The 25,044-nt window shown below is 37.8% G+C and overlaps 1 protein-coding gene across 2 annotated transcripts in view; it reads right to left on the bottom strand.

The window, feature by feature from the left end:
* Positions 1 to 22,275, bottom strand: part of galnt13 (UDP-N-acetyl-alpha-D-galactosamine:polypeptide N-acetylgalactosaminyltransferase 13) — a 43,771-nt gene extending 21,496 nt beyond the window's left edge. The window contains exons 1-8 of one of the 2 annotated variants that reach the window (XM_053495819.1): positions 21,800 to 22,275; positions 18,147 to 18,396; positions 7,984 to 8,149; positions 6,279 to 6,445; positions 5,885 to 6,092; positions 3,680 to 3,850; positions 1,956 to 2,073; positions 1,533 to 1,713 (exon numbers count right to left, since the gene is read on the bottom strand). In XM_053495819.1, coding sequence (XP_053351794.1) covers positions 1,533 to 1,713; positions 1,956 to 2,073; positions 3,680 to 3,850; positions 5,885 to 6,092; positions 6,279 to 6,445; positions 7,984 to 8,149; positions 18,147 to 18,288 — 1,153 coding nt within the window. In that variant the 5' untranslated portion in view covers positions 18,289 to 18,396; positions 21,800 to 22,275. Of the gene's footprint in view, positions 1 to 1,532; positions 1,714 to 1,955; positions 2,074 to 3,679; positions 3,851 to 5,884; positions 6,093 to 6,278; positions 6,446 to 7,983; positions 8,153 to 18,146; positions 18,397 to 21,799 lie in introns of both variants that reach the window. The other variant, XM_053495818.1, reaches the window with a different exon arrangement.
* Positions 22,276 to 25,044: the final 2,769 nt, after the last annotated feature.

Raw genomic sequence — 25,044 nt, forward strand, 5'->3', positions numbered from 1 at the left:
CCTGCCCCGCCCCTTCCTCCTGTGTGGAGATTCCATCTTCCCACTCCAACCTTTCAGAGACCACCAACGATACCACATGTCACTCCCAGCATACCCTAAACTCCTCCCCTCTCCGACTGAAGCAGCAGGAGAGTTAGCAATCATGAACAAATCATATTATTTGCCCTACAAAAAAATGCAGCATGGACTGCTTATTGGACAACTACGTTACCCGCTCGTCCCGTGGGAGCAGGGAGTGCAGTACTCATGAATACGTGAGCAGCAGAGCAGAACTAAGCGTTTCTCTGAATACTGAGTGACACTTAGTTCAAAGCCGTGAATGAATAAAAGATGGCAGATGCAGCAGCGGGGTGAGTTCCTGCAGGTCCCTGCTGCACAGGCATTAGACAGGCCCATGTCAGCAGAAGTTTCTGTGATTGATGGGTGTGATATTTAAGTGAAAATATTTGGGCTGATGTGCTACTAAAACATGCTGAGTAACAAAGAACCGATAGAGGGACACTGCTGGAGGCTCAGCTGATAAAGTGCTCCAATTTATCAAGGCCAACACAAAGATGTGCTACATCAGCTCACACAGGCACTAAACCAGACAGACACACTATCTGCACTAGCTTATAACAAGTTGCTGTGTGGGTCAGTATTACATCAGGGCCAGTCCGATACAATTTATGAATATGTACTGGTTCTGAACTAATCCACCAACTAACAGGCTCATCGAGTTCATGACTATCAATAAAGCATCAGTGCACAGATGTATATACAAATATAAAAACAGTTCTATGTCTATTCATCTTAAACATGTAAACATTTTCTTATCATTACTAATCTTTTTTTTTGGTACAAGAGTTGCTATTACCTCACAAAACGAAATGAAAAATATATATTTTTTTAATGTATAAATGAACTCTTTCTGACTTATGTCTCTAACCTTGTCTAATGAGCCACCTTTGGAAAAATAACTTATATAAATGTATATAATAGGATTAACTGGGAGAAAGAATCACCTACTAAAGCAGTGCTGTTTTTTATTATTATTAAAAAACACAAAGTGAGTAAAACTACAGCCAGTTTTTCAGTCCTTCATTGGGTTTGCATCTAAAAGCGTCAGACTCATGAAAATATCAAAATGCTACACAGACCCCCTAAAACACACCAAATGAAACATCATACCAAAAAAAAAATCAATAAAAAAGAAAATATCAATTTTGATGCTAATCAAGAATACCATTTGATCATCATAAGCGAACTGATTGGAGTCTCATTGGATGCAGGCTCACTATTGTTCCAGGAGGTTAAACACTAACATAATTACCCTCTTCTGCATAAGCTCTGCAAGAGATGCAAATTAGCCAGTCGTTCTATTTTTAGATAACATAAAGCAGTGCTCTAATGTAAGGACGCAGGAAAGCAAAGGAAATGAATTTACACAGAACGCAGTGTATTCTAAGAATTGTAGTTAAAATAGTTATAATGCTGAAAGGATAAAGGATTGAGAGAAACATTTTGCACACATAGAAACACGACGGGCTTACCAGGAGATATGATGTAAAAAAAGTCTTTAAATTCATCCATCCAGACTTCAGCCAGTCTTCTATTGTTCTTATTGATTACTTGGCCAGTACCACCTGGGAAACTGTAAGGCGTCGCCTTCCGGAACACATGGCCTACGTGCGAACATGTGATGATTTCCAGAGAGCCACCACATTGCCAGATCTACACAGCACACACACACGCACACAGTTGGTTAGTGATTACCAGAACCATAACATAATAATTACCATCGCTATCCTGATTAAATCATACATCATTATAACAGACAAGCTCAGGGCTTTATCAGTGCACCAGCAGTTTAATGGAATTTGGAGTCAATTTCTTTGTCACAAGCCTTCAATCACGCTTGCTATTAACAATAATAATAGTGTACACTGCCATCTCACATGTAATGGTAGACATACCCTGAAAGATATTTCAAGGTTCTCTCCTCCCCATATGTCCATCCCGGGATCGTAGGTGCCAATCTCCTCAAAATAGGCTCGGTCAATAGAAAACAAACCGCCAGCCATTGTGGGAGTTCTAGGACAAGAATACACACAGGGAAATGATACTTTTTTCTCAAAACAGCTTAAATCACTTTAATATAAATACACCATGTTACTTTGCTTCTTATTGGCAGTAATGTACCCCAAACGGTTTGGGTATGGATCTAGTCATGCATGTCTGATTGATTTTTAAAAAAGGCTTAATTGCAGCTGATTTTTCAGGATTCTTGTTTAAAAGTCATCAATAAAATCTGACTAATTTCTCAAAGGAAAGCCACTGGCTCTGTGCCTTGTTTCCATCCACTTCAAGCATGGGAGCACTTTGTCTGGAACTGGAGAAGATCTGCAGTGATTACAGATGGTGGAGAAGAGAAAGCGGCTCCCTAAGGTGCCACATGAAATATGAACTAAAAGCCAAAGCACCGAAAGGCTAATCATAATGTTCTATTCATCTCACTTCCCTGGAAGGCTAACAAAATGAAAATGTTTCTGTTCTCTTGCAGACCTTTAAATGCTTTTAGAATAGTAAAATGATAAAACTCTGAGCTATTGCTATAGCTAAGATTAAACTGCTTTTAAAAATTCTTCTTAGCTTGATTCCGTAATTGTCAAGCATCTCATTTTTTTTTAATTAATAAAATTTTAAAAAACCTGATTCAAGAAAGATAAGAAGGAAACGACAAAGATTTTCTGATAAAAAAGGGACAGTGGTTAAAAGGACAAACTGTCCGTCAGACAAAAAGGTCAGAAATGGACAGCTACATGTAAAAGGTTGAACTGGCCATTAGTGAACACACTCAACCTTCCAGAAGACTCTGACTCACTGTTTCCTTCCACGGTCCTCCACCATCATTAATCACTCAAATGAGTAAATTACCTGAACGCTAAAAGCACAGTGAGGATGAGATGTGCTTAAATGCTTCAGAGCCTATTGCTGTAAAAATAAATCTTCACTCTTAAAGGCCTTTTCTTTGCTATAAAATGGCTGAACGATTCAATTTAAATCACACTGTGCATTCATGGCATTTTAGGTAACCGAGCTTGAAAATTTTGTTTTTAGAAACACGATCATAGGCCACCATCACAATACATCTTTCTTATGGCAGGGAATATATGCTTGCACATTTGGCACATTGTAACCTAAAAAGTTAGAATATTATTTGTATTTATATTTTATATAACACATCGGTGGCACAGACCATGTCACTAAAAGCATTAGTATACAAGGCTGCATGTTCTCCAACCAGATCCTTCTACTGTACCTCTCTGTAATATGGTAAAGAAAATCATGAGCCCATTGCTCTGTAATGAAAGGGAAATCTAATTCTGGATTGGACTTCAGCTCCACCTCTGTCTGTAGATAAATCAACATAACATGTCATGAGTCACTGTTCTAGAACAAATAAACTAATTTTAGAAGCTCCTGCAGCAGCCGGCTTTTACTGAGTTTAGCCTCTGATCAACATGACAACCTGCCGTGACAGTTTTATCAACTCTAGAGTTTTTATGAGCTTAACACTTCTGAACTATAGACATAACCAGAAATGCTGCATTAAGTAAATAGTCTATATTTATAATAAGAGTTTTCAGAAAACATAAAAACATGTGTGTGCGAAGCTTACAAGTTCATTTTTACTCACCTGACGGGTAAAGTGCGATCGCCTTTGCGTCGGTCCATCTCCCTCTGAGGAACTGGGTACCACCTGAAGTTCAGTTTCCAGTTAAAGCCTCCGTATGTCATGTCCGAGCCTGCCATGTACTCAAAAGTCTCATCACTGATGACATCAATGATGGGGCAGACCACAGATTTCCTAAAATTGTATAAACTGATTTTACTAAACTGATTTACTTGTTTGAGCAGAAATAACCACTAAATTAATTTCATTGTTTGTTTGTTTTTTAAATGGTCAAAAATAAATATACAATACACAATCCTTCTTTTACATTGCATATAAGAGTTTTACAACATCATGCCCAGAAAATGGCAGTGAGTTAGATCCCAATGGAACCACTTCACATACTCATGTGACTCATGACATTACATTTCCATTGACTTATTTGGCAGATACTTTTGTTTAAAATAGACTGAACAGTGGCAGCTTGGAGGTACAGAGATTCAAACTCACAACCTTCTCATCAGTAGTCAAGAGCCCAAAGCCACCACTTTGCCAACTGTGCAAACCTATATAACAGATTTTAAATTCACTGATTTGCCCAAATGAGATGTCAAACTGCTTTGTTCCCCGAACTGTTTCTTTAGTGTTCCTCTAGAATGTTCTGATTACCTGAGTGCAGAGTTAAGTGCATTAGCAGTCAGGGTATATAACAGGGAATTCACACTTAATGTAATTCTAATGCTGTGTGCTCAGTGTTAACAGTCTTTCCTTGGTGTGTAAAAATGCAATAAGAGGGATGAGGAAGCAGCTGTGAGGCACTTAAAGACAAGATAGTGTATCACACTTTCTAATGGGGAACTGGATAAGCCTGGATCATACGTCTGATACCCTTAAAAGAGAGAAGACACATAGAGGGTCTCGGTGTACTGCATGGAAACAGAAAGTGGTAACACATCTTAAAGCAAAAGCTAGAATGATTTGTATTATCTTCTATAATGACCCATTACCAAGAATGGAGGTGCAGATTGTACACACTAGGTTATTGCATGGGTATCAACATAAACTCATACACACACCCAAAACAAAACAAAACAATGTCTTTGCTTCTATAAATCCCTATTATATATGCATTTAAATCATTAAATAGAACATAAACACAAAAGCCCTTGACTTTATGGCTGCTCTATTTACAGTTTACACAATTTATTTACAATTTAAAACTAACAGTTCATAAAATGTCATTTGTCCAAATGTTCATGTTTATGTTTCTTTAGTGCATCCTAAAAAAACTGTGTGGACCACTGTCTTTAATGTAAACGTCTTCTGCAGCAACAACTTCAGCAAAAATGTTTCAATTCAATTCAATTTTATTCGCTTTGAACAATTGGCATTATCGCAAAGCAGCTTCACACAATCAAAAGAATTATTTAAGTGTGTATGAAATGTGAATGTGTCCAAATCAAAATGATCAGATTGTCCCTGATGAGCAAGCCGAGGACGACGGTGACAGTGGCAAGGAAAAACTCCCTGAGATGGCGGTAGGAAGAAACCTTGAGAGGAACCAGACTCAACAGGGAACCCATCCTCATTTTTATTTCTGAATACTGACATTCCCATTCCAAACACATTTTTTCAAATATATAAACATGCCGACTGTCCTGGGGGAAAAATAATTTCTTTGTGATTAAGTTAAATTTAGTTAAGTTCAGCCTTTATTTATCACATATACATTTACAACACAGTGAAATTCTTTATTCTTTGCATATTCCAGCTTGTTGTTAGTAGGCTGGGGTTAGAGCGCAGGGTCAGCCATTATACGGCGTCCATGGAACAGATAGGGCCTTGCTCAAGGGCCCAACAGTGCCAACCTGGTAGTGCTTGAACCTCCAACCTTCTGATCAGTGACTTGGAGCTTTAACACTCTGAGCCACCACTGCCGTTTTCACTCACTCACTAATTCTTCATACTGCCTATCCTGTACAGGGTTGCATGAGGCCTGCTGCCTGTCCCATCCCAATCTGCATGTCTTTGAACTGTGGGAGGAACTGGCATTCCAAGATGCTGGAGTTGCGAGGCTAAAGTCCTAACCACGACACCACCATGCCACCTGCACCGTTCTTGATTAGGGTTTTTTTTTTTCCATACTGGACACATGAACTAAAATCAGGGTTGAAAACCATTGCTCTACAATCTGCTGTGTTCTGAACAGTATTTACTAGGTACACTCACCTGTCTTCTTTAATGCGAGCGAGCAAGGGTTCCAACCAGCCTATAGTGCATTCACAGTGTGCATCCAGGAAGGTGATAACCTGACCTCTAGTAGCTGCCGCTCCTCTCAACCTCGCCCGGATCAGACCAGAACGTTGCTCCATCCGCAAGATCCGCACCGGTACCTCCAGTGTCTTCACATGGTCCTCCAGCTTCTTCTTCAGAAACTCTGGTAATGAAATTAAAATGACCTTAATGACATTAAAACTAACTTTTAAATTCAAAACTGTGCTTGAATGCTAAAGAATATTCCAGCCATGGAAATATACATTATAATGAAGATTGTTTATTATTAGGAATGAAAATAAAAAAATTATAAACACATTTATTTGCCCAGCATTCAGTAGAAGATTACCTCTTTCACTGGCGTCATCCACCAGTAGGATCTCCATTAGCAGGTGCTTTGGCGAGCGGTTGATGACACTATGCACAGTACGCAAAAGCGTGCTCCAGGCTTCGTTGTGGAAAACAATCACAATGCTGGTATTGGGAAGGTCATCTGGGTACACCTTTGTTTTACACCTTAATGAGAGAGGAAACATAAATGCCCTATTTCCTGCAGGCAATGACAGGCTGTTGGGTTGTTCCTTCACCAATATTTTATATACAGAACATATACCACCCATTATAAATGATGGGTTCCAATTTCAGCTGAGTCACGGAGACCCTTAACTGGATTGCAATTTTGCAGGTAATATTTGTTCCGAAGCAATATAATATAGACCAGCCTTGGCGAACACAATCATGTTATATTTATAAGGCAAGAAAAAAAAGTCCACACAATGCAGATATTGAATAGAAGAACCTATTCTAAAGCACTGTATGCATTAATTTTAACTTCAATCCACAAAAAACTTAGTATGAAGTGTCAATTCAAGGACAGAGTCTTCTTAGCCCAATAGGTAGGAAAGTCTCTATACGATACTGAGACTAGTGGGGGTTTGTCACTTTCAGGTTTTAAATAAAGTATGATCTACATTAGAGATGGAAATGGCTTGATAATAGAGAGCGGAGGACATGAAGACTAATGACAGTCTCTCCTTCTCTATGATGTCATTAGCATGATATAGTAGGAAAGCATAAGACTTTATGTTATACAGCAGCATACTTGTATTTGCAGGCTTACTTTTATTAAAACTGTCCGTCCCAAGAGCAGATAAAACGTCCTATTTCCCGCGTAAAACCTGTGCCAAAGTGTTGTGCAGATTGGATGGCCTGCTGTGGCGTTCCCTCGACGGGAGCAACCGAATAACTAACAACAACTTTTAATAAACCCCAACACCCTCGTGTAATCCAGATGAATGTCTGTATGGTGCATTATTGATTTGAGTGGTATACATTATTGTTATGTTATAACCTTTCTGCTTTCCTGCAATTCTTGCTTTAAGTTGTTGTTTTTTTAAGTTGTTTTCCCCTGAGACCGAGGAAATGAAAAACTATGCCTTAAAGAAGAAAAATGTAAAGAAATTGTGTCCAGAATGCTGTAAAACTTATATAAGACTGTCTAAAGAGAAAGGATGTTAACAAATGGATTTAACCAAGATCCCAATATGTGTGTGCCTCTTAGTGCGACAAAAACAGCAGAGTAAATCAGCGACCTGAGATGAATGCAGTCATGTTTCACCCTAACAGCTCTGTGGGATTTCATTATGCTTCACAAATGGGATTTAGGTTTCAACAAACAAAGACCTTTCACATCTATTTGTAGCTGGCAAGAAAGAAAACAATCACAGTTTGCAAGGGTTGAGAAGAGGACTGCAGCTCTTAAATTCAATATATACAAACGTATATAAAATATTGCGCAATAAACAAGAACAAGCTTGTCATGGGATAGAAAGTCTAATATATTTTTGAGATGTGTAATGCCATAAGGCTATATATTAAAAATGTTTCTATTCTTGTATAATTCCTTTCTAATGCATGAGCGTGTAGCCTACAGTAGGATACATGAAGTAGGAATCTCCTTTGTGGTTGCTATCAGTATGATCAATATGAACCATGTAAACGCACATAAAGATTTACACTCCAATACCATCGACCCAACCTTCCCAAATGCTCACCCATCCAATCGTACATCAGGCAGACTTCTGTTCAGTGCTATCATGTCACTGGCCATCAGGTTGAATTGATTGATTTTAAAGAGTTCCTTCATCTTCTCCTGCTCCTCTTTCGGGATGATCACAGCCTTCCCCATCTCTCCAGGGCCTTCATGAGTTCGGGACATCACTGCTGTAAAGGTAAAGGTTGCACTAAGCATTCAGTTCAATACACTTAGCTGAATGGAAGCAACATTAGGCCATGCACACTGTGATTACTACTGAACTTTTAGTAATGGAGTGTAGGCAGGAATCTGAGGTTGAAATTCTTTTGCAAAAAAGGGGCGCAGTGAGCAGCTTTTCTGCCTCACTGATCCATGTTATAGAATATGTCAGGTACAATGCAAGACTGTCCTTGGAATGTGACTTGCTACTTTGCTACATGGCAAATCTTTTAGGACTGATGAATAAACTATAGTGGGAAAAAAGAATAAAAAGACAAATTTAAGTTATGACAACAGCAACATGATATTAAATATCTAAATTATTACATAGTTACATTATGATCAGTGTTATATTGCGACGTTTTATCATAGTGCATTAAATTATTTAACCTGATTGGTCAGTAACGGCCAGTAGTGACCTGTTTGCTGCAAAGCAAATCACAAGTTTATATTGTTTCTATAGTATTTATTCGCAGGGACATGAGAGTGCTCCAAATAATCTAAGCTTAATAAATGCTTTTTAAAAAAGAATAGAATTTAAATCAAGATAAAATGTGAATATAGTTCTCTCTAAGGGGATTTGCACTCAGTAAGTTTTATGCTCCAGGAGTCTCAAGTCTTCAGAACAAAGATCTTTTCATCGGTATTATGGCAAGAGGCATTTTTTGGCCTTATTAAATATAAAATAGAGGGGAAAAAAAACAGGACATCTACTAATTACAGGTGTTATTGCAAAAGTACTAACAAGAACTAATATTAAATGAAACTATAAAATGCTAAAATAAAAACTGTTGTGGTACAAGTATATTCAAATATAATTGCTTACAGAGCTACAGTATGAGGAGATGTTGTTAAAGGCTTAACCTGCCATCTTGAAAATAACTAGAAGCCCACAAAGTCTGCACAAAGTCAGTTAAGAGGATTCCACAACAAGTCTGCATAGATGAGACCTCAAAGGATTCCCTGGCTTTCAGTGTTAAAGGGCTAGAGATTAACCTGATGGTCTCTAGGGATGGATAGGTCAGATTATTCTAAAAATTACACAGCAAACATAAACTAGGATGGTCTTCCGCATTCCCAGATTCCTCAGGTCAGTATATATTTTCTAGATCATTGAGTAAGACACATGTCTGAACAAGACCTAAACTAAACAAGAACACTCAACATATCAATGCAGAGGTTTTAGGTCAAAACACACACACAGAATATATATTTTTTAATCATTTTTGCTACTAGGTACCCCTAATTTGTAATTTGAAAATAACAGTGCATCAGATCCTTACACTGACCTTTATTGAAGAGACAGTGTTATGATAGACAGGGCAGAATTAAAGTGGTCATTAAATCTATACATTTACAAAACAGCATTTTGAGTAGGACAGAAAACTCACTCGCTTACTTATTCTCTATTGCGCTTATCCTGTAAAGGGTATCCCCCTATCTCACCTACGCGGTTTGACTCACGGTGAGATGCTGAGTTATACCCCTATAAGTAGGTAAGTAGTAGTAAGTAAGTGGCCATAAGTAGGGTTCATCATGATTCACCGTGAGTTTTTGGCGCTATGAGTACGTTTCCATCTTTTCGCGTATGGATGAGATAGGGGTATTAGGCACCGTGAGCTGCTGCGAATGCCCGCCGACGTTCTGCTGATGTTCCGCGAAGTTCTTCAAGGTCCGCAAGCTTCCGGGAGGACCGTCAAAAAAAATTAAACATGTATACATTTTTGCGCGGAAAGATGGAAACGTACTCACAGCCCCAAAAACTTGAGATGAATCAAGATGATGTACTTACGGAAACTGCATAGGTGAGATAGGGGTAGTAGTGAGAGCCCTGGAGCCTATTACAAAGGACTTGGAGCACTAGACACGGTACACCCTGAATAGGGTGTCAATCCATCACAGGACACACACAAACCCACCAAATATGGGGAGAACAGGAGGACACAGGACAGAAAACAAAGTTTTTAAAAAACAAAAATCAAGCACTGAAGCATTGTTTACATCACCTCTAGTGAGAACAAGGACACCAGTATAAAACACATTTAATGGCATAACCCTCAAGAATAAAGATATATACTCAGCAAAAAAAGAAACGTCCCTTTTTCAGGACTGTGTATTTCAACAATAATGTTGTAAAAATCCAAATAACTTTACAGATCTTCATTTCAAGTGTTTAAACAATGTTTTCCATGCATGTTCAATTAACCATAATCAATTATTTAACATGCACCTGTGGAATGGTCGTTAAGACCTTACCAGCTTACAGAAAGTAGGCATTTAAGGTCACAGTTCTAAAAACGCAGGACACTAAAGAGACTTGTCTATCAGCTGTGAAAAACACCCAAAGAAAGATGCCCAGGGTTCCTGCTCATCTGCGTGAACGTGCATTAGGCATGCTGCAGGGAGGCAGTGGAAGACCACGTGTAACAACACCTGCACAGGATCGGTACATCTGAATATCACACCTGCGTGACAGGTACAGGAAGGCCACAACAAGTCTGCATAGATGAGACCTCAAAGGATTCCCTGGCTTTCAGTGTTAAAGGGCTAGAGATTAACCTGATGGTCTCTGGGGATGGATAGGTCAGATTATTCTAAAAATTACACAGCAAACATAAACTAGGATGGTCTTCCGCATTCCCAGATTCCTCAGGTCAGTATATATTTTCTAGATCATTGAGTAAGACACATGTCTGAACAAGACCTAAACTAAACAAGAACACTTAACATATGAATGCAGAGGTTTTAGGTCAAAACACACACACAGAATATATTTTTTTAATCATTTTTGCTACTAGGTACCCCTAATTTGTAATTTGAAAATAACAGTGCATCAGATCCTTACACTGACCTTTATTGAAGAGACAGTTTTATGATAGACAGGGCAGAATTAAAGTGGTCATTAAATCTATACATTTACAAAACAGCATTTTGAGTAGGACAGAAAACTCACTCGCTTACTTATTCTCTATTGCGCTTATCCTGTAAAGGGTATCCCCCTATCTCACCTACGTGGTTTGACTCACGGTGAGATGCTGAGTTATACCCCTATAAGTAGGTAAGTAGTAGTAAGTGGCCATAAGTAGGGTTCATCATGATTCACCGTGAGTTTTTGGCGCTATGAGTACGTTTCCATCTTTTCGCGTATGGATGAGATAGGGGTATTAGGCACCGTGAGCTGCTGCGAATGCCCGCCGACGTTCTGCTGATGTTCCGCGAAGTTCTTTAAGGTCCGCAAGCTTCCGGGAGGACCGTCAAAAAAATTAAACATGTATAAATTTTTGCGCGGAAAGATGGAAACGTACTCACAGCCCCAAAAACTTGAGGTGAATCAAGATGATGTACTTACGGAAACTGCATAGGTGAGATAGGGGTAGTAGTGAGAGCCCTGGAGCCTATTACAAAGGACTTGGAGCACTAGACACGGTACACCCTGAATAGGGTGTCAATCCATCACAGGACACACACAAACCCACCAAATATGGGGAGAACAGGAGGACACAGGACAGAAAACAAAGTTTTTAAAAAACAAAAATCAAGCACTGAAGCATTGTTTACATCACCTCTAGTGAGAACAAGGACACCAGTATAGAACACATTTAATGGCATAACCCTCAAGAATAAAGATATATACTCAGCAAAAAAAGAAACGTCCCTTTTTCAGGACTGTGTATTTCAACAATAATGTTGTAAAAATCCAAATAACTTTACAGATCTTCATTTCAAGTGTTTAAACAATGTTTTCCATGCATGTTCAATTAACCATAATCAATTAATTAACATGCACCTGTGGAATGGTCGTTAAGACCTTAACAGCTTACAGAAAGTAGGCATTTAAGGTCACAGTTCTAAAAACGCAGGACGCTAAAGAGACTTGTCTACCGTCTCTGAAAAACACCCAAAGAAAGATGCCCAGGGTCCCTGCTCATCTGCGTGAACATGCATTAGGCATGCTGCAGGGAGGCAGTGGAAGACCACGTGTAACAACACCTGCACAGGATCGGTACATCTGAATATCACACCTGCGTGACAGGTACAGGAAGGCCACAACAACTGCCCGAGTCACACCAGGAACACACAATCCCTCCATCAGTGCTCAGACTGTCCGCAATAGGCAGTCCATGAGGAGGAGATGCACTGCAGTACTTCAAGCAGCTGGTGGCCACACCAGATACTGACTGGTACTTTTGATTTTGAGCCTCCCTTTATTCAGGGACACATTGTGAAACATTTTTAGTTTATGTCTTATGGTGTTGACTCTTTTAGTGTTCATACAAATATTTACACATTAAGTTTACTGAAAACAGTTGAAAGTCAGAGGACGTTTCTTTTTTGCTGAGTATATATATAGTTACTATATATATAATTAACCAACAGCAATGTGAAAAACTGGGAGCATGCCAAACGCATGAAAGCTGTAATTGCAAATCATGGTTATTCCATCAAATACTGATTTTTTTCATGTTATTTAGGCAAAGCATTAACACAGTTTGTTTACAAATTATTTGCATTTTATTAGAGTTATTAAAGCTCTGCAAATGCTGCATGATCTTGGGTTATTTTGATGTGTTGTGATGTCATTTCCTTTAAATATATACTCTAAATAACAATATTTAAATTTTTTATATAATTTGGAAGAAATATTGTCAGCAGTTTACAAAAAAATGAAACCAAACTGTTCATCTCACCAATACATGCACTTTAAGAAACTGATTTTTTTTTTTTGTTGCACTGGTCTCTTATTTTTCCCAGATCTTATAAAACTTCCATATATCCATCCCTTAATACATCCACAATAAGAAACTTTCTGTTCAACAAAAGAAACTCGAAACAAGACTCAGTTATGTATACAGACAAGCTCACCACATACCCTTCACCTACGGCTTAGCCCCTGGGCTATGTGAACAAATCCATGCGTAGTCCAAGGATTTCCCCTGTGGGAGTCCACCTGACCATTGGTAACCACAATGGGCAAGTGCTAGTTAAGGGAGCAGTAAGTCTACAGTACACATGAGACACATGTTTACAGTCTCAAAGTCACTCCTGAATAGGCTTACAGTGATTGTCATGAATCCAAAATAAAAATCAGTTTAACTAAAAAACAAAAACTAGTCTCATAGTGCATTGGCTGGATTCTCTTTGATGTCACCTGAAAGTGAGAAAATAATCAAATTGCCGCTTTAGAAGCCGTACAAACCAAGTTGAGATTCGTAATGTGTGAAATTGTCACAGGAAACCATTCATTAAAAATTTGAAGATGACCTAGATCAGGCATCACTTAATGGCCGACCATGATTCGGACCCTGATTCTTTTTTGATAAATGATGATAATTAATATAGCAGTAATCTAGCACTTTTTTTTCTTGAGATGAGCGCAGCTGTACGAGTCACTCAAAAGCAATAATTTACTGCGTATAGACACAGTGTGCAGAAGAAACATAAATGAAAGCACAACACGCGAGTCGTTCAAGCAAACATATCCACAGCAGTCCGAGGTGAGGGCATGTAGAATAACTGAACTGAGAGCCCGGTATGACAGAGCAACCAGAGTCTTTTCACATTCATTTATAGTCCTGCAACTTGCAGAAGGTTCACTAAAGATTGATTGAAATACAAGAAAACTTACAAGCCCATCAACGTTTAAATTGTCCACATGTTTAACATAGTTACTGAAAATTGACAAGATAAATATATTTAAAATGCAACCGAAATTTTAAACTCTGATATCACTTGCTGATATCAAAACTATGCATCTGAGCCGTAATCCATCGTGTGTCCAATGCACTAAACCTGTAAGAATCTCTGCGATTCTAAGATGTTTTTTTAAATATTAGATTGCTAAACACCTGAAAGGTTCCCCAACAGTTATCTCTTCGTATAACAAATGGAAATCCTTAAAAATATATCATCATATAAACTTCAAAAGAGACTAATGGATAAAAGAAGCACAAGATTGGCATGACTCCAACAATGTGTAAATTAGTAATCTGGTCAACCAAAAATGAAAAGCATGCCTTGAGTCTGAAAACAACTGAACAGCTGAGGATCTCTGTAATAATAATTATATCTCTCTGGAACTTCTTGAGCATGGTGGAAGCAAGCTGAAAAACCACCTATTTATGTTACTATTGCACATCCGGAAAGCAAGAGACACCCTTAAAATCTAAAGGATTAAGTTATCATTGTGTTATAAATGCCTATGTGATAATTACAGTGGCATATCACTCCTTTCAATCATAGGCAAAAACCTGGCTTGAATCCCTTAGAATTCACTTCTTCCTCTGCCTGCAAGTTTCTTGCCAGAATTGCAATGTGAATTCCCACATTCCCTCAGCACAGTTGATGATGTGATGATATCAATTGTGCCAAGGAACTTCAAGAAAAGAATCGTGTGCAACAAAAACAGCTCTACCTATTTTTCTATGATTTAGAAACAGGGTGCTATGTATATGCACAAAAACCTTAGTCACGGTGGATACCCAGAACACTTTAAAGCACACTTTCTAAAGATTTCCACATCACTTTAGGTCAGCCGTGCATGTTTCGCCTACTCTGTTCTTCTTGCATGCGGCTGCAATGCTGTATAATATCCCTGCAGACAACCCAGGAATCAACATAGGTTTGATGATGGCTTGTTTAATATCTCAAGTTTTCAATCCAGAAGTTTCACTACTTACCACTAGATCCCTGATTTATGCTAATAATAACACTGCATTTAGTTAGACTGTAGAAAAACTCTACAGCTACTTTGTCAAGGTTTAAAGCAATTTCTGAACAATTAAAAATTCCCTCATTGCTATAGCTACCACTGGATTAAAGAAAAAGTGAGGGTTTTAAATAAACTAGTTTAATGCGCTCAAAAATAGAGAGGAATATCTGACAACAACATGGTGGCAAATAATCTAGCCAAGCAAGAGTGTCCATATAAAAAGTTAAGTTAGAATGTCTGATTAGAATGCTTTTAAATACATTACATTATAATAATAATAAATAATGACAAGTAAAAAAATCTAAAAGTCTGGTGTCACAGTGATATGCAAGGACACAAACAGGGCAGATGCATGGTTGTACTGTATTTATCAGAAAAGTAAAATAAGCAATTTGTTGTTAAATTAGATGCTAACGATTAGCTTCCATCCTGCAGGGCATTATTCAGATGTGTTAAAAAGACATTTTGCCTTAAAAACATTCACTGCACACCGTGTCATTTTAATCTGATTATGTTAAAGGCTTATTGTTCTGTGACATCATGTTGAATAATCAAAGATTCTTGAATAGCCTTTCTACAAATATAAAGCGAATTTCAGTAAAGATGTTTTTTTTTTGTTTTTTTTATTTGTGGATTAAATTGAAAACTCAAAAGTCTTTTAAATCCCAACTTTTTTGAGACATGTAGCAGGCATCAAATTTGAAAATAATTTAGTGGATAAAAGTGTACAATTTCTCCGTTTAAACATTCGTTATGTTCTCTATGTTCTACTGCGAATAAAATATTGGCTTATGTGATTCGAAAGTCATTTAGTTTTCATTTATTCAAATTTAAGAAACGTCCCAACCTTTCCGAAATTAGGGTCGTATAAAAATAAACGAAATTTGACTCTTGGCCTTAACTCTAAACGTCATATTAGACAGCTTGATGACAACTTGGAAGTCTTATTTCCATCAGTGCATTCAACCAAAAGCTTTAATGACCCAAATAGCACAAAACCTTCCATCTGGCACAATTCGATAACAGTGAAAACCTGAATGGTTCACCTGAGCGGTGAACAGACTGTCACTGTTCTAAGCCCTGCTCATCTTGGCACAAGTCTGCTTAGACCTCATTTACCCGTTTAATTCTCAAATAGCTCTCTGATGAGGCTTACTCAGTCAGTCAGACATGAAGAGCCTTGTCATGTCACTAAATAACAGCCTATCTGTGATCACCCAAATACAGCCAGGTTACAAGCACATAGGACGTGTGTGTTTCCATGCCTAGATGAGCAAAAACTCTCTTTTCCTGAACAGCTGCGACAGTCCCTTGTTTAAACCAGAAAAGCTGCTTATCTCACAGTCATAAATCTATTTATTAGGAACAGCATGCAAGTAAAGACAAGGGAGCAATGATGTTGGGGATTATACAGTGAGGAACTGGCAGTGGGGAGGCTTCATTCATCACAGTGAAATCCATTAGCAAAGCTATCAAGTCACATTGCCAGGGAACTGTTTGGAGAGATTTTTTTTTCAGTAAAGAATAATTGAAAACTTCTTTAAAACTTAAATGTGAACAAAGGCAGAAGTCGAACTCACAATCCATAGAGCATGGCCTTTAATCTTTCTGTGTTCAAAGTAGACTGCTTAACAAGCCTAACTGACACATGAATGAATAGTATGCAAACAGAGCAGGACCATGAAGTGAACACACATGCTAGATATGTTCTAGACAAGCTTTGTGACTGTGGCTGTGGAACTGTGTTGCTTTTTATTTTCTTCATCTCCACACAGATATTACAGTATGTCTGTAGCTCTTCAGCCAACAAGCATACAACAAATAAATACTGAGTGTGTGCAGCTTTCCATGCTGCAAAATTGAATATTAAATAATAATAATAATGTACAGTACAAAACTATTTCCAAAAATAACCTACAAATGAATAAATAAATAACTTTACAGAAGAATATTAGCATGCCTGTAAAGAAAGTAATATATGACATGTCAGACCAGTCTTCAAACAAAACATCTTATGGGCAACTAGCTTCTGCTGGCAAAATCTGGCATATTTTCCAGCACAGAGAAAACACTCAGTTAATGCCAGTTCTTTGGCAAAAATGCCTTGTTGATGCCAGCGGTTAAAGGAGAATACCCAGACTGGTTTGAGCTGATAAAAAGGCGACAGCAACTCAAATAACATCACAACTAAGGTATGCCGATCCCTGGACGCACAACACATCGAACCTTAAAGGTGATGGCCAACAGCAGCAAAGGACAAGCTAAGAACCGGAAATTGAGGCTAAAATTTACAAAGGCTGCAGCATTCGGTTGGTGTGGTCAGAATTTGGCATAAACAACATGAAAGCATGGATCCATCCTATCTTGTATCAGCGGTTCAGATGGGTTTTTGTGTGATGATGTAAGGGATTTTCTTGGCAGAATTTAGGCCCCTTAGTGCCAATTTAACATCATTTAAATGCCACAGGCTACCCAAGTGTTGTTGCTGACCATGTCAATCACTTTATGACAAGATAATGCATCATGTCACAAAGTTAAAATCATCTCAAACTGGGTTCTTGTACATGACAATGAGTTTATTGTACTCAAATGGCCTTCAAAGTCACCAGATCTCAATTCAATAGAGCACCTTTGGGATGCTGTGGAATGAGAGATTTGAATCATGGACATGCAGCTGACAAATCTGCAGCAACTGTTAATAACATTTACTGCATCTTATTGAATCTATGCATATGAAGTATTAAGGCAGTTCTGAAGGTAAAATGTGTCCATCTCAGTACTAGTGAGGTGTACCTGATAAAGTGCTTGGTGAGTGTATATTGTCATGTAGATGGCCTAGAAAACCAAAAACCAAAAGTACAAATGGTGTAAGCTACATTATATAGAGTACCAATGTTTGTTTAAAATATGCACATAGTTAACCATTAAGTAGTTGCCCTAACCCATATTTTATGTGGAAGGAGTGAAACATTGAAGTCCTAGGCCCTGACAGCCAGTCCCATTTTTGTTTGTGTTAAAATGTGCAGTAATAAGAAGCCACTTTATACATCCAAACCATAAATGCTGCCATTAAAGCTTGGCTCTTGTGCTAGATTACAATTTTCTTGCTGACTTTAAAGGTTTTCCACTTATTATTTACATCACACAAACTTCATGGCTCAATGTTCCATCCATTCATTTCATCTATAATTTCATCTCTCCGTGAATCAAGTGGGAAACACAAGAGTCTGCATTTCAGGAAGTGCTGGACTCACCTCTGAGAGCGGGGAGGAGTGAGCGGTCTTTCCGGTTATCACATTTGTTACACTCGCTAAAGTACAGCAGCAGGAAGACATCTACCAGCACCCAGACCAGTGAGGTGGTGAGCACCACCTTACAGTAAATAAAACGCCGCATGAGCCTTATAGATGTCAGGAGGCCAGTGTGAGATCAGATACACGGGGAGAGAAGAGGCCAGGCAGCACAGCAGTGATGCAGCAGAACACAAAGAATGCCGTCATCCCACTAGAAGGAAGAAAGCACAACAATTACAATTATAATGGCATCAGAGATCCACACACTTTATGTAAATGTATGTCTTGCAATTCATTAGAGACTCACAAAGAAACCTTAGACCAGCATGAACTGGTCAGTGTGGGTTTGGTGGTTACAACAATGCTTGCTGAGTAGCAAAACCTCACCAGTGCAGCCTTTGCATATCTTTATATAGCAAAACCCAAAGGCAAAAAATATCATTAAATCCTCTAATTGTTTTTCTTTATTAGGAAAATATTTTTAAGAAACAATAAAGGACTTTTTTTTTTACATTTGCATAAAAGTGTGGCTGTGTACAGTGCTGCCTAGCCAAAATAGATATTCATTTTTTATGTGAAATTCTTGAGAAAGGCAAAATTGTAAAGTTCTTCTGCGCTTTTCATAGCTGTAGTCCATGATAAATTAATGAAAATGCGAAGACTGGCAGCAGAAGGAGCAGTATAACATGTTTACAACTGGATTGGATTACACAGCCAATGCCTGCAGGGAGAAACAAAGGTTGCTCTGGTATGATTAAAGGGAAACCCAAAGACAATGCAAAGGCTTGCAGTTGATGGGAAAAGCAAGGATGGGAACTACTATTGTAAAAAACTTCATAAGATAAAAAATAAACAGACAAATGCAATGTTTTGTCATACTTCTAAAAAAACTAATCACTAAACATATTGACACCTGTCTGGGAAAAGGGCATTTAAAAGGTTTCCATGCAGAATTAGTCAAAAGAAAAAATCGGGAAAAACTGGTCAGAGATAGATGCATGATAGAGCTTGTCAGAATGGATATATTTTTCCATACCTCTCCCAGATTCCCCTGGAGAAAAATCAAATAATCTCATTTCCATCTATCCCTCAATTCTCATATGTTATCTCACTATTCTTTCTGCCTTTAACAAAATTTCTGGATCCAAGCATAATTGCAGCAGACTCTCTTTCTTAAACACACTTAGATACATGCACAACATTGAACCTAACAGCTCAAGCAGACCTCTTTCTCTTGTTCTTTCACACACTTAGACTGAGCGCTCAAACTGGATCATGACTGGTATTCTGGCCATCTGCTTGGTTGACCAGCTTTGTTTTATGGGTGTATTTCTACCAGTCATGCCACAGGCCAGGGCTGTACTCCTGAGTCTCTGTTGGAAAGGCACAATTATTAGAGCAGCCATCTGCATGGATGGACCTTTAAGGTCTGCTGAACAAAGCACACAAGCTAAGCAAGTTTGACCTGCTTTATAATTATAAATCATTTGAAACATGAAGGCTCTCCCTTTCGTAAAGGAATCAAACTTCATGCATCTTTATTATTCCTTCATTAATTCATTCAATAATTCATTTAATTATTAGTTCTTTTTTCATACAGCGTATTCTGTTTAGGGTCACAGGGGGCCTGGAGACAATCCTAGGGAGCTTAGGGCACATAGCAGGGGACATCCTGGACACACACAGACAACACATCTCTTTGGACTCAAGGGCGAACAGGAGCACCCAGAGGAAACCCACAAAGCCCATGGAAAAAAAGGAAAAATCCCTACATGCTAGAAAAGGCAAGATTAAAATTTAGTATGAATGGGTAAATTATAATAATAAATCCAGTCATTAATACACATTCTAAGGATAAAAAATGCAGCCTTGGGATTAATAGCTTTTGCCTAAATGTTTTAGGAATACTCTGTAGTTGAAGTTAAGCTTAAGGCTCTTTGTCCTCGATCATCTCTTCACGTAATGTTGCAGCAAAGGCAAATCCAAAAAAGTTTAACAGCACCTACAGTATCTACAGCAATATAAAAGCTTCCTGAAAAACTGGTCAGAGAAGCTTTTGTATCTTAAAGCCAAACCTATCCAAACCAAAATTACCAATGTCAGTCTAAAAATGGTTAAATAACAAAAAAAAACTAATCACACATATTGTGCTTCATACAGCAATACTAAGTTTTAGTTTTAATATATTTCTCATCCACAGAAATGCAGATGCACACACAGCATAGATCATCTTCATGATCTTCAATGTAAATAATTGAATGAAAAAAACTACTGGTGTAGAATTACCTTGTTTTTGAGACCCTGTAGCCATTACCATTAGTTTCCTGTAACCCAAAACCTGATAACACTACTGAGTGCATCTTAATTAAACACTCAACTGAATGCAGATGCTTCACTGATGATTCACTGCTGTACAGTCAACAAGACCTTTTTAATTTGGAAGCAATGCAATGTCAAAATGAACTGGACTGTTAGTAATACAGCCCAACATAACTGTAATTAGACTTTCTATATCGGGAAGGCCACAGCCCACATGACTGCAAAAAATATTCTTTTACAACATTTGAACATTTACAGCTCCTACTTAGCACTACAGCACAATTTGTTCTAATGTGAACGACATAAAAAGTAGCCATTAATGTAAAGAAAAATCTAAAATTTGATGCATTTCCAGGATAAGATTATAATCAGGATAATATTCTCACATTGAGAGAACACTGAGATTCTACATTTAGCATGTCAGGTGCACCTCCAGTGACATTTAATATCTATTGATCTGTACAGTAGCTCTATAATTTTGTCACATTTCACAGATCCAGGTAAAGCTGTAATAGCAGAGTTACTGATTATAAACAATGTAACTGTACACATTTTCTCATGATACTTAATATATGAATAGAAATTTAATTAATCCTATCTTTATAAATAGAAAAATAAAATATGTTTCACATGTAGAATTTTACCTTATATTTTTGATAGTTTTTTATATGTAGTGTCTGTGTTATCGTATGCATTAATCTGCCTATTTTCTCCAATGATTATGAATGAATGCATATCTTAAGTGCTTAATTGATTTTTTTTTGTGGGCTACATACTCATGCATGGTTGGATGAAAGGATGAATGAATTGCTGTAATTATTACTCTCTCACTTACTTATTGCCTATAACGCTTTATTCTTTATGATGGGTCGCAGGGAGCCTGGAGCCTATCCCAAGAGACTTAGGGCCAGAGGTGCGGTACACCGTGGATGGGGTGCCAATACATTTCAGGGCACATACACACATACATTCACACTTATTCACACACTACAGGGAACACCAGTAGACCTAATCTGCATGTCTGTGGGCTGTGGGAGGAAACCGGAGTTCGGGGAGGAAACCCACCAAGCACGGACCCCGATGGTGCAAGACTAACCAGTAGCCTAAACTGTTGTTATTATTTTTATTATTATAATGTGTCAGACAAATACTATCAGCAATTTTTTTTTACTAAACACTTAGACGTCTATATCTTCTATCTTGGTTTAAATCTACTGTATTAGTTTTTTAAATCGCAAGATTATTAATGTGTAAAAACATCAATGATAATCTTTGTAAAGGTGACCCAGACTTACTGAAGGTGATAAACCTTTGTCCGGATGAATGACACCCGCACAGTCAGCCAGCAACGTGTTGCATCTGCTTGCTTGCCCTCTTGTTACGCCTGAACGGTTGCAGATTCCCTGATCATCCCAGCAGAAAGCATTGTTCGGTTCACGTGCCTTGCCACTCTCTAACACTGATATGGCTTTAATTACAATAACAACAACAACAACAACAACAACGTCACGCCAAATAAATGATGGGATATGGCTTGTTATTGCAGCGGCGGCTCCGGTTACGTGGCTCTAGCTTCATCATTCCTTGACTCGGATGCTCGATGGTGTTCTCTGCATCCTTGCCCTACACACGGCTCTCCTCCTCCGACGCTTCAGCTCTATCATTCCTCTTCACAACTCCTGCGTTTCCATACTGATGATGACAAGCCGTGGAACAGCCGCACAGAGCCCGCCGCCCACGCACTCTAGATGCGCAGCCGAATCGCAGGATTTGTCCTTGCATTGGATTAGTGAGCTCGGAAACAGGTACCTAATCTAATAGGTTTGATTTGAGTGAAACGCTCACAAACTGGCACAGTTTCTCTCATTGGAGAATAGGCGTGCCCGTCATGAGGCTCGCGCGCATGCGCACCAGAGATGCGCACTATTTATGTCGGATCCGTTCTGCACGTGCACAGAGGGGGTTTCATTTGAGGGGTGGAAAAACTTTTTCGCAAATGAAGACGATATTATTAACATGAGTGACTTCGATGTTACTCGAAGAATAATATCTTCATTACGTCACATATTCATTTCAAACAATGTTAAGAATCTTAATCATTACACTTTCAGGCCCATTTGCACTCCCCCTGGACATTCCCATTTATATTCAATTTCATTTCCACACAAATATTCCATAAATCTATATTTCTATTTTGTACACCTGTTTTTCATATATTTTTCTATATTTTTCATATATTTTTCTTACGTTGTAAATTTTGTACTGTACAGTCATTTTATTATATTTTTTATTTTATATTTTATTTTATTCTTTCTTAGTTAAATTTACCTTCTATTTTGTTTTTTTAAATTTATTTCCTATTCATAGTCTTTTATTTTAAGTTCACAGGCAGTTGTCTAAGCATTTCACTGCATATCGTACTGTGTATGTGACAAATAAAATTAGAATTTGAATTGAAAATTAGATTTTATAGGGTATACCCCTATATCGCAATGTACAGTTATAACTATAATATAATAAAATTAAATAAATAAATAAAATTTTAAATCTAATTTAAAATTTTAATTCTCAGTGAGATCTGTGACGCATGGCCACATTGCTTCAGGTTTTATATTTATTCCAGTTCATAGATTTACTGATTTAATTGAGTTCATAGATAAAACAATAATGTGTTTTAATAATATGTTTTTAGAGTTTTAAAAACTTGCACAAATAATGTTACTTTGGATCTAAGTGCATGTTGTATTTATTTATTTATTTACTTACTTACTTTTAAGGAGTGCTGTTTATATTCTACATAATATTTTATACCTTGCACCTTCAGGGTCTGAATTCGATTCCTGCCTCAGGTCTTGGAGGTTGCATGTTCTCCCCGTGCTTGGTGGATTTCCTCCCGTTGTTCTCCCGCAGTCTAAGGACATGCAGATTAGGCCAATTGATGTGTGTGCCTTGCGATGTTTTGCTTCAGGGTGTACCCCGCCTCTTGCACTAAGTCAACTGGGATAGGCTCCAGGCCCTCCATGACCTTGTATACAGGATAAAGCCGTCAAGATTATATGTGAGTATAGGTTTAATTTTTTTTTTTAAGTAAAACAGTAATACCGAAAATACCAGTGGCTTTAAGAAATAAAAAAAGTTGTAAAAAGAGATGTCTTTTTTTTTTTCTTTGCTGCCCCATGTCTATTCAACTCTAGCCTTGTAACATTACCATAGGCTAATGTTATAATGAGTATTGTAGTGAGAAAATGATTCGTTTTAAATTCCATTTTTAGGTGGTAGTGACATCCAGTGGTCATGCAGTGGTGTATTTCAAAATCTTTATAAAAACAATGTGGTTACTATACAAACACCACTAACTGTGTTACTGTAAGAAAAACATTGTTTTTTATTGTTGGGCAGACCTTCCTGATTAGGCCTTTAACAATCATTTGCAGGATGGCAATTTACGATAAAATAGTGTAAACTCTTCTCTTCTATCCGTTGATAATGGAGAGTTGCCTCAAATCTTTGTAGTCAATTCCATTAAAACAAACCAATTCAATACGCAGATGATGTGAAGTTGAGCTGTGGCAGTTTAAATGTGCAGCTATTGATTATGTAATAAATCAAGAAGTAAATGAAAACTGCCAAAAGTAATGTTCACATACATAATGTTAAGATAGGGTCACTTTAACCTGAAATCTTTATAGAGAAATCGACAAACTTCACAGAAGATTCAGACACACAATAATGTAGCCAGCCTAAGCTTACTAAATAGCATTTGAAACTAAATTTACAATTTGTTCACAACATATAGAAAGTTACAATGAAGGTAATATTCTGCACAGTTACTTGAAGAGGTGACATATATACATTATTTAGAAACAGGTTACCCAGATGTATTATAGCTATTACAGATAGCAGCTCAAATACAGTAGCACAAAAATGTCTTTCCTGTGTCTTATTTATGCAATAATTGAATTCAAAATGTGGTCAACAATGTTTACAAATGCTGCTGCTTGCAACTTGGTCCTGTTAAATTAATGATATGTGGTAAGCAGTTATGATGCAGTTAAGCTTTTGCTTTAATTTTGCCATTTTAAAGAAAATTTTCAGAATTTTAGAAATAATAAAATTCTATGTTTTCTCTAAGTTGCTTTCTGTGACTCTTCCATTGTTTTCCGAAACATGTCTTTGACTCAGGTTTCTTTTGCTTTTTGGGTTTTACATTGATGCAAGTCTCTTTTGCTCATTCATTCATTTTTGGTGACTGTGCTTATCCTGGTCAGGATTATGTTAAATCTGCACCCCACTACAAGAAACACTGGAAGACATAATGAACATCATGCGCGCACACACATTCCCCTACAAGCATGCTTTGGGTTGTAAGGGTAAACTGGAGAACCCAGAAGAAGTCTACACAGATATAGTGCAAACATACAAAACTCCACACAGACAGTAACGTAACTGTTTGGCAGCAATGCTACCTGCTGTGCCACCACATCGCCCTCGACTTGTTCATCTTAAAGCAATTAACATTTATGATTCACCTTCCTGCTTC

The sequence above is a fragment of the Clarias gariepinus genome, chromosome 5, assembly GCF_024256425.1.
Source record: "Clarias gariepinus isolate MV-2021 ecotype Netherlands chromosome 5, CGAR_prim_01v2, whole genome shotgun sequence".
In the NCBI taxonomy this organism is placed as follows: Eukaryota; Metazoa; Chordata; class Actinopteri; order Siluriformes; family Clariidae; genus Clarias; species Clarias gariepinus.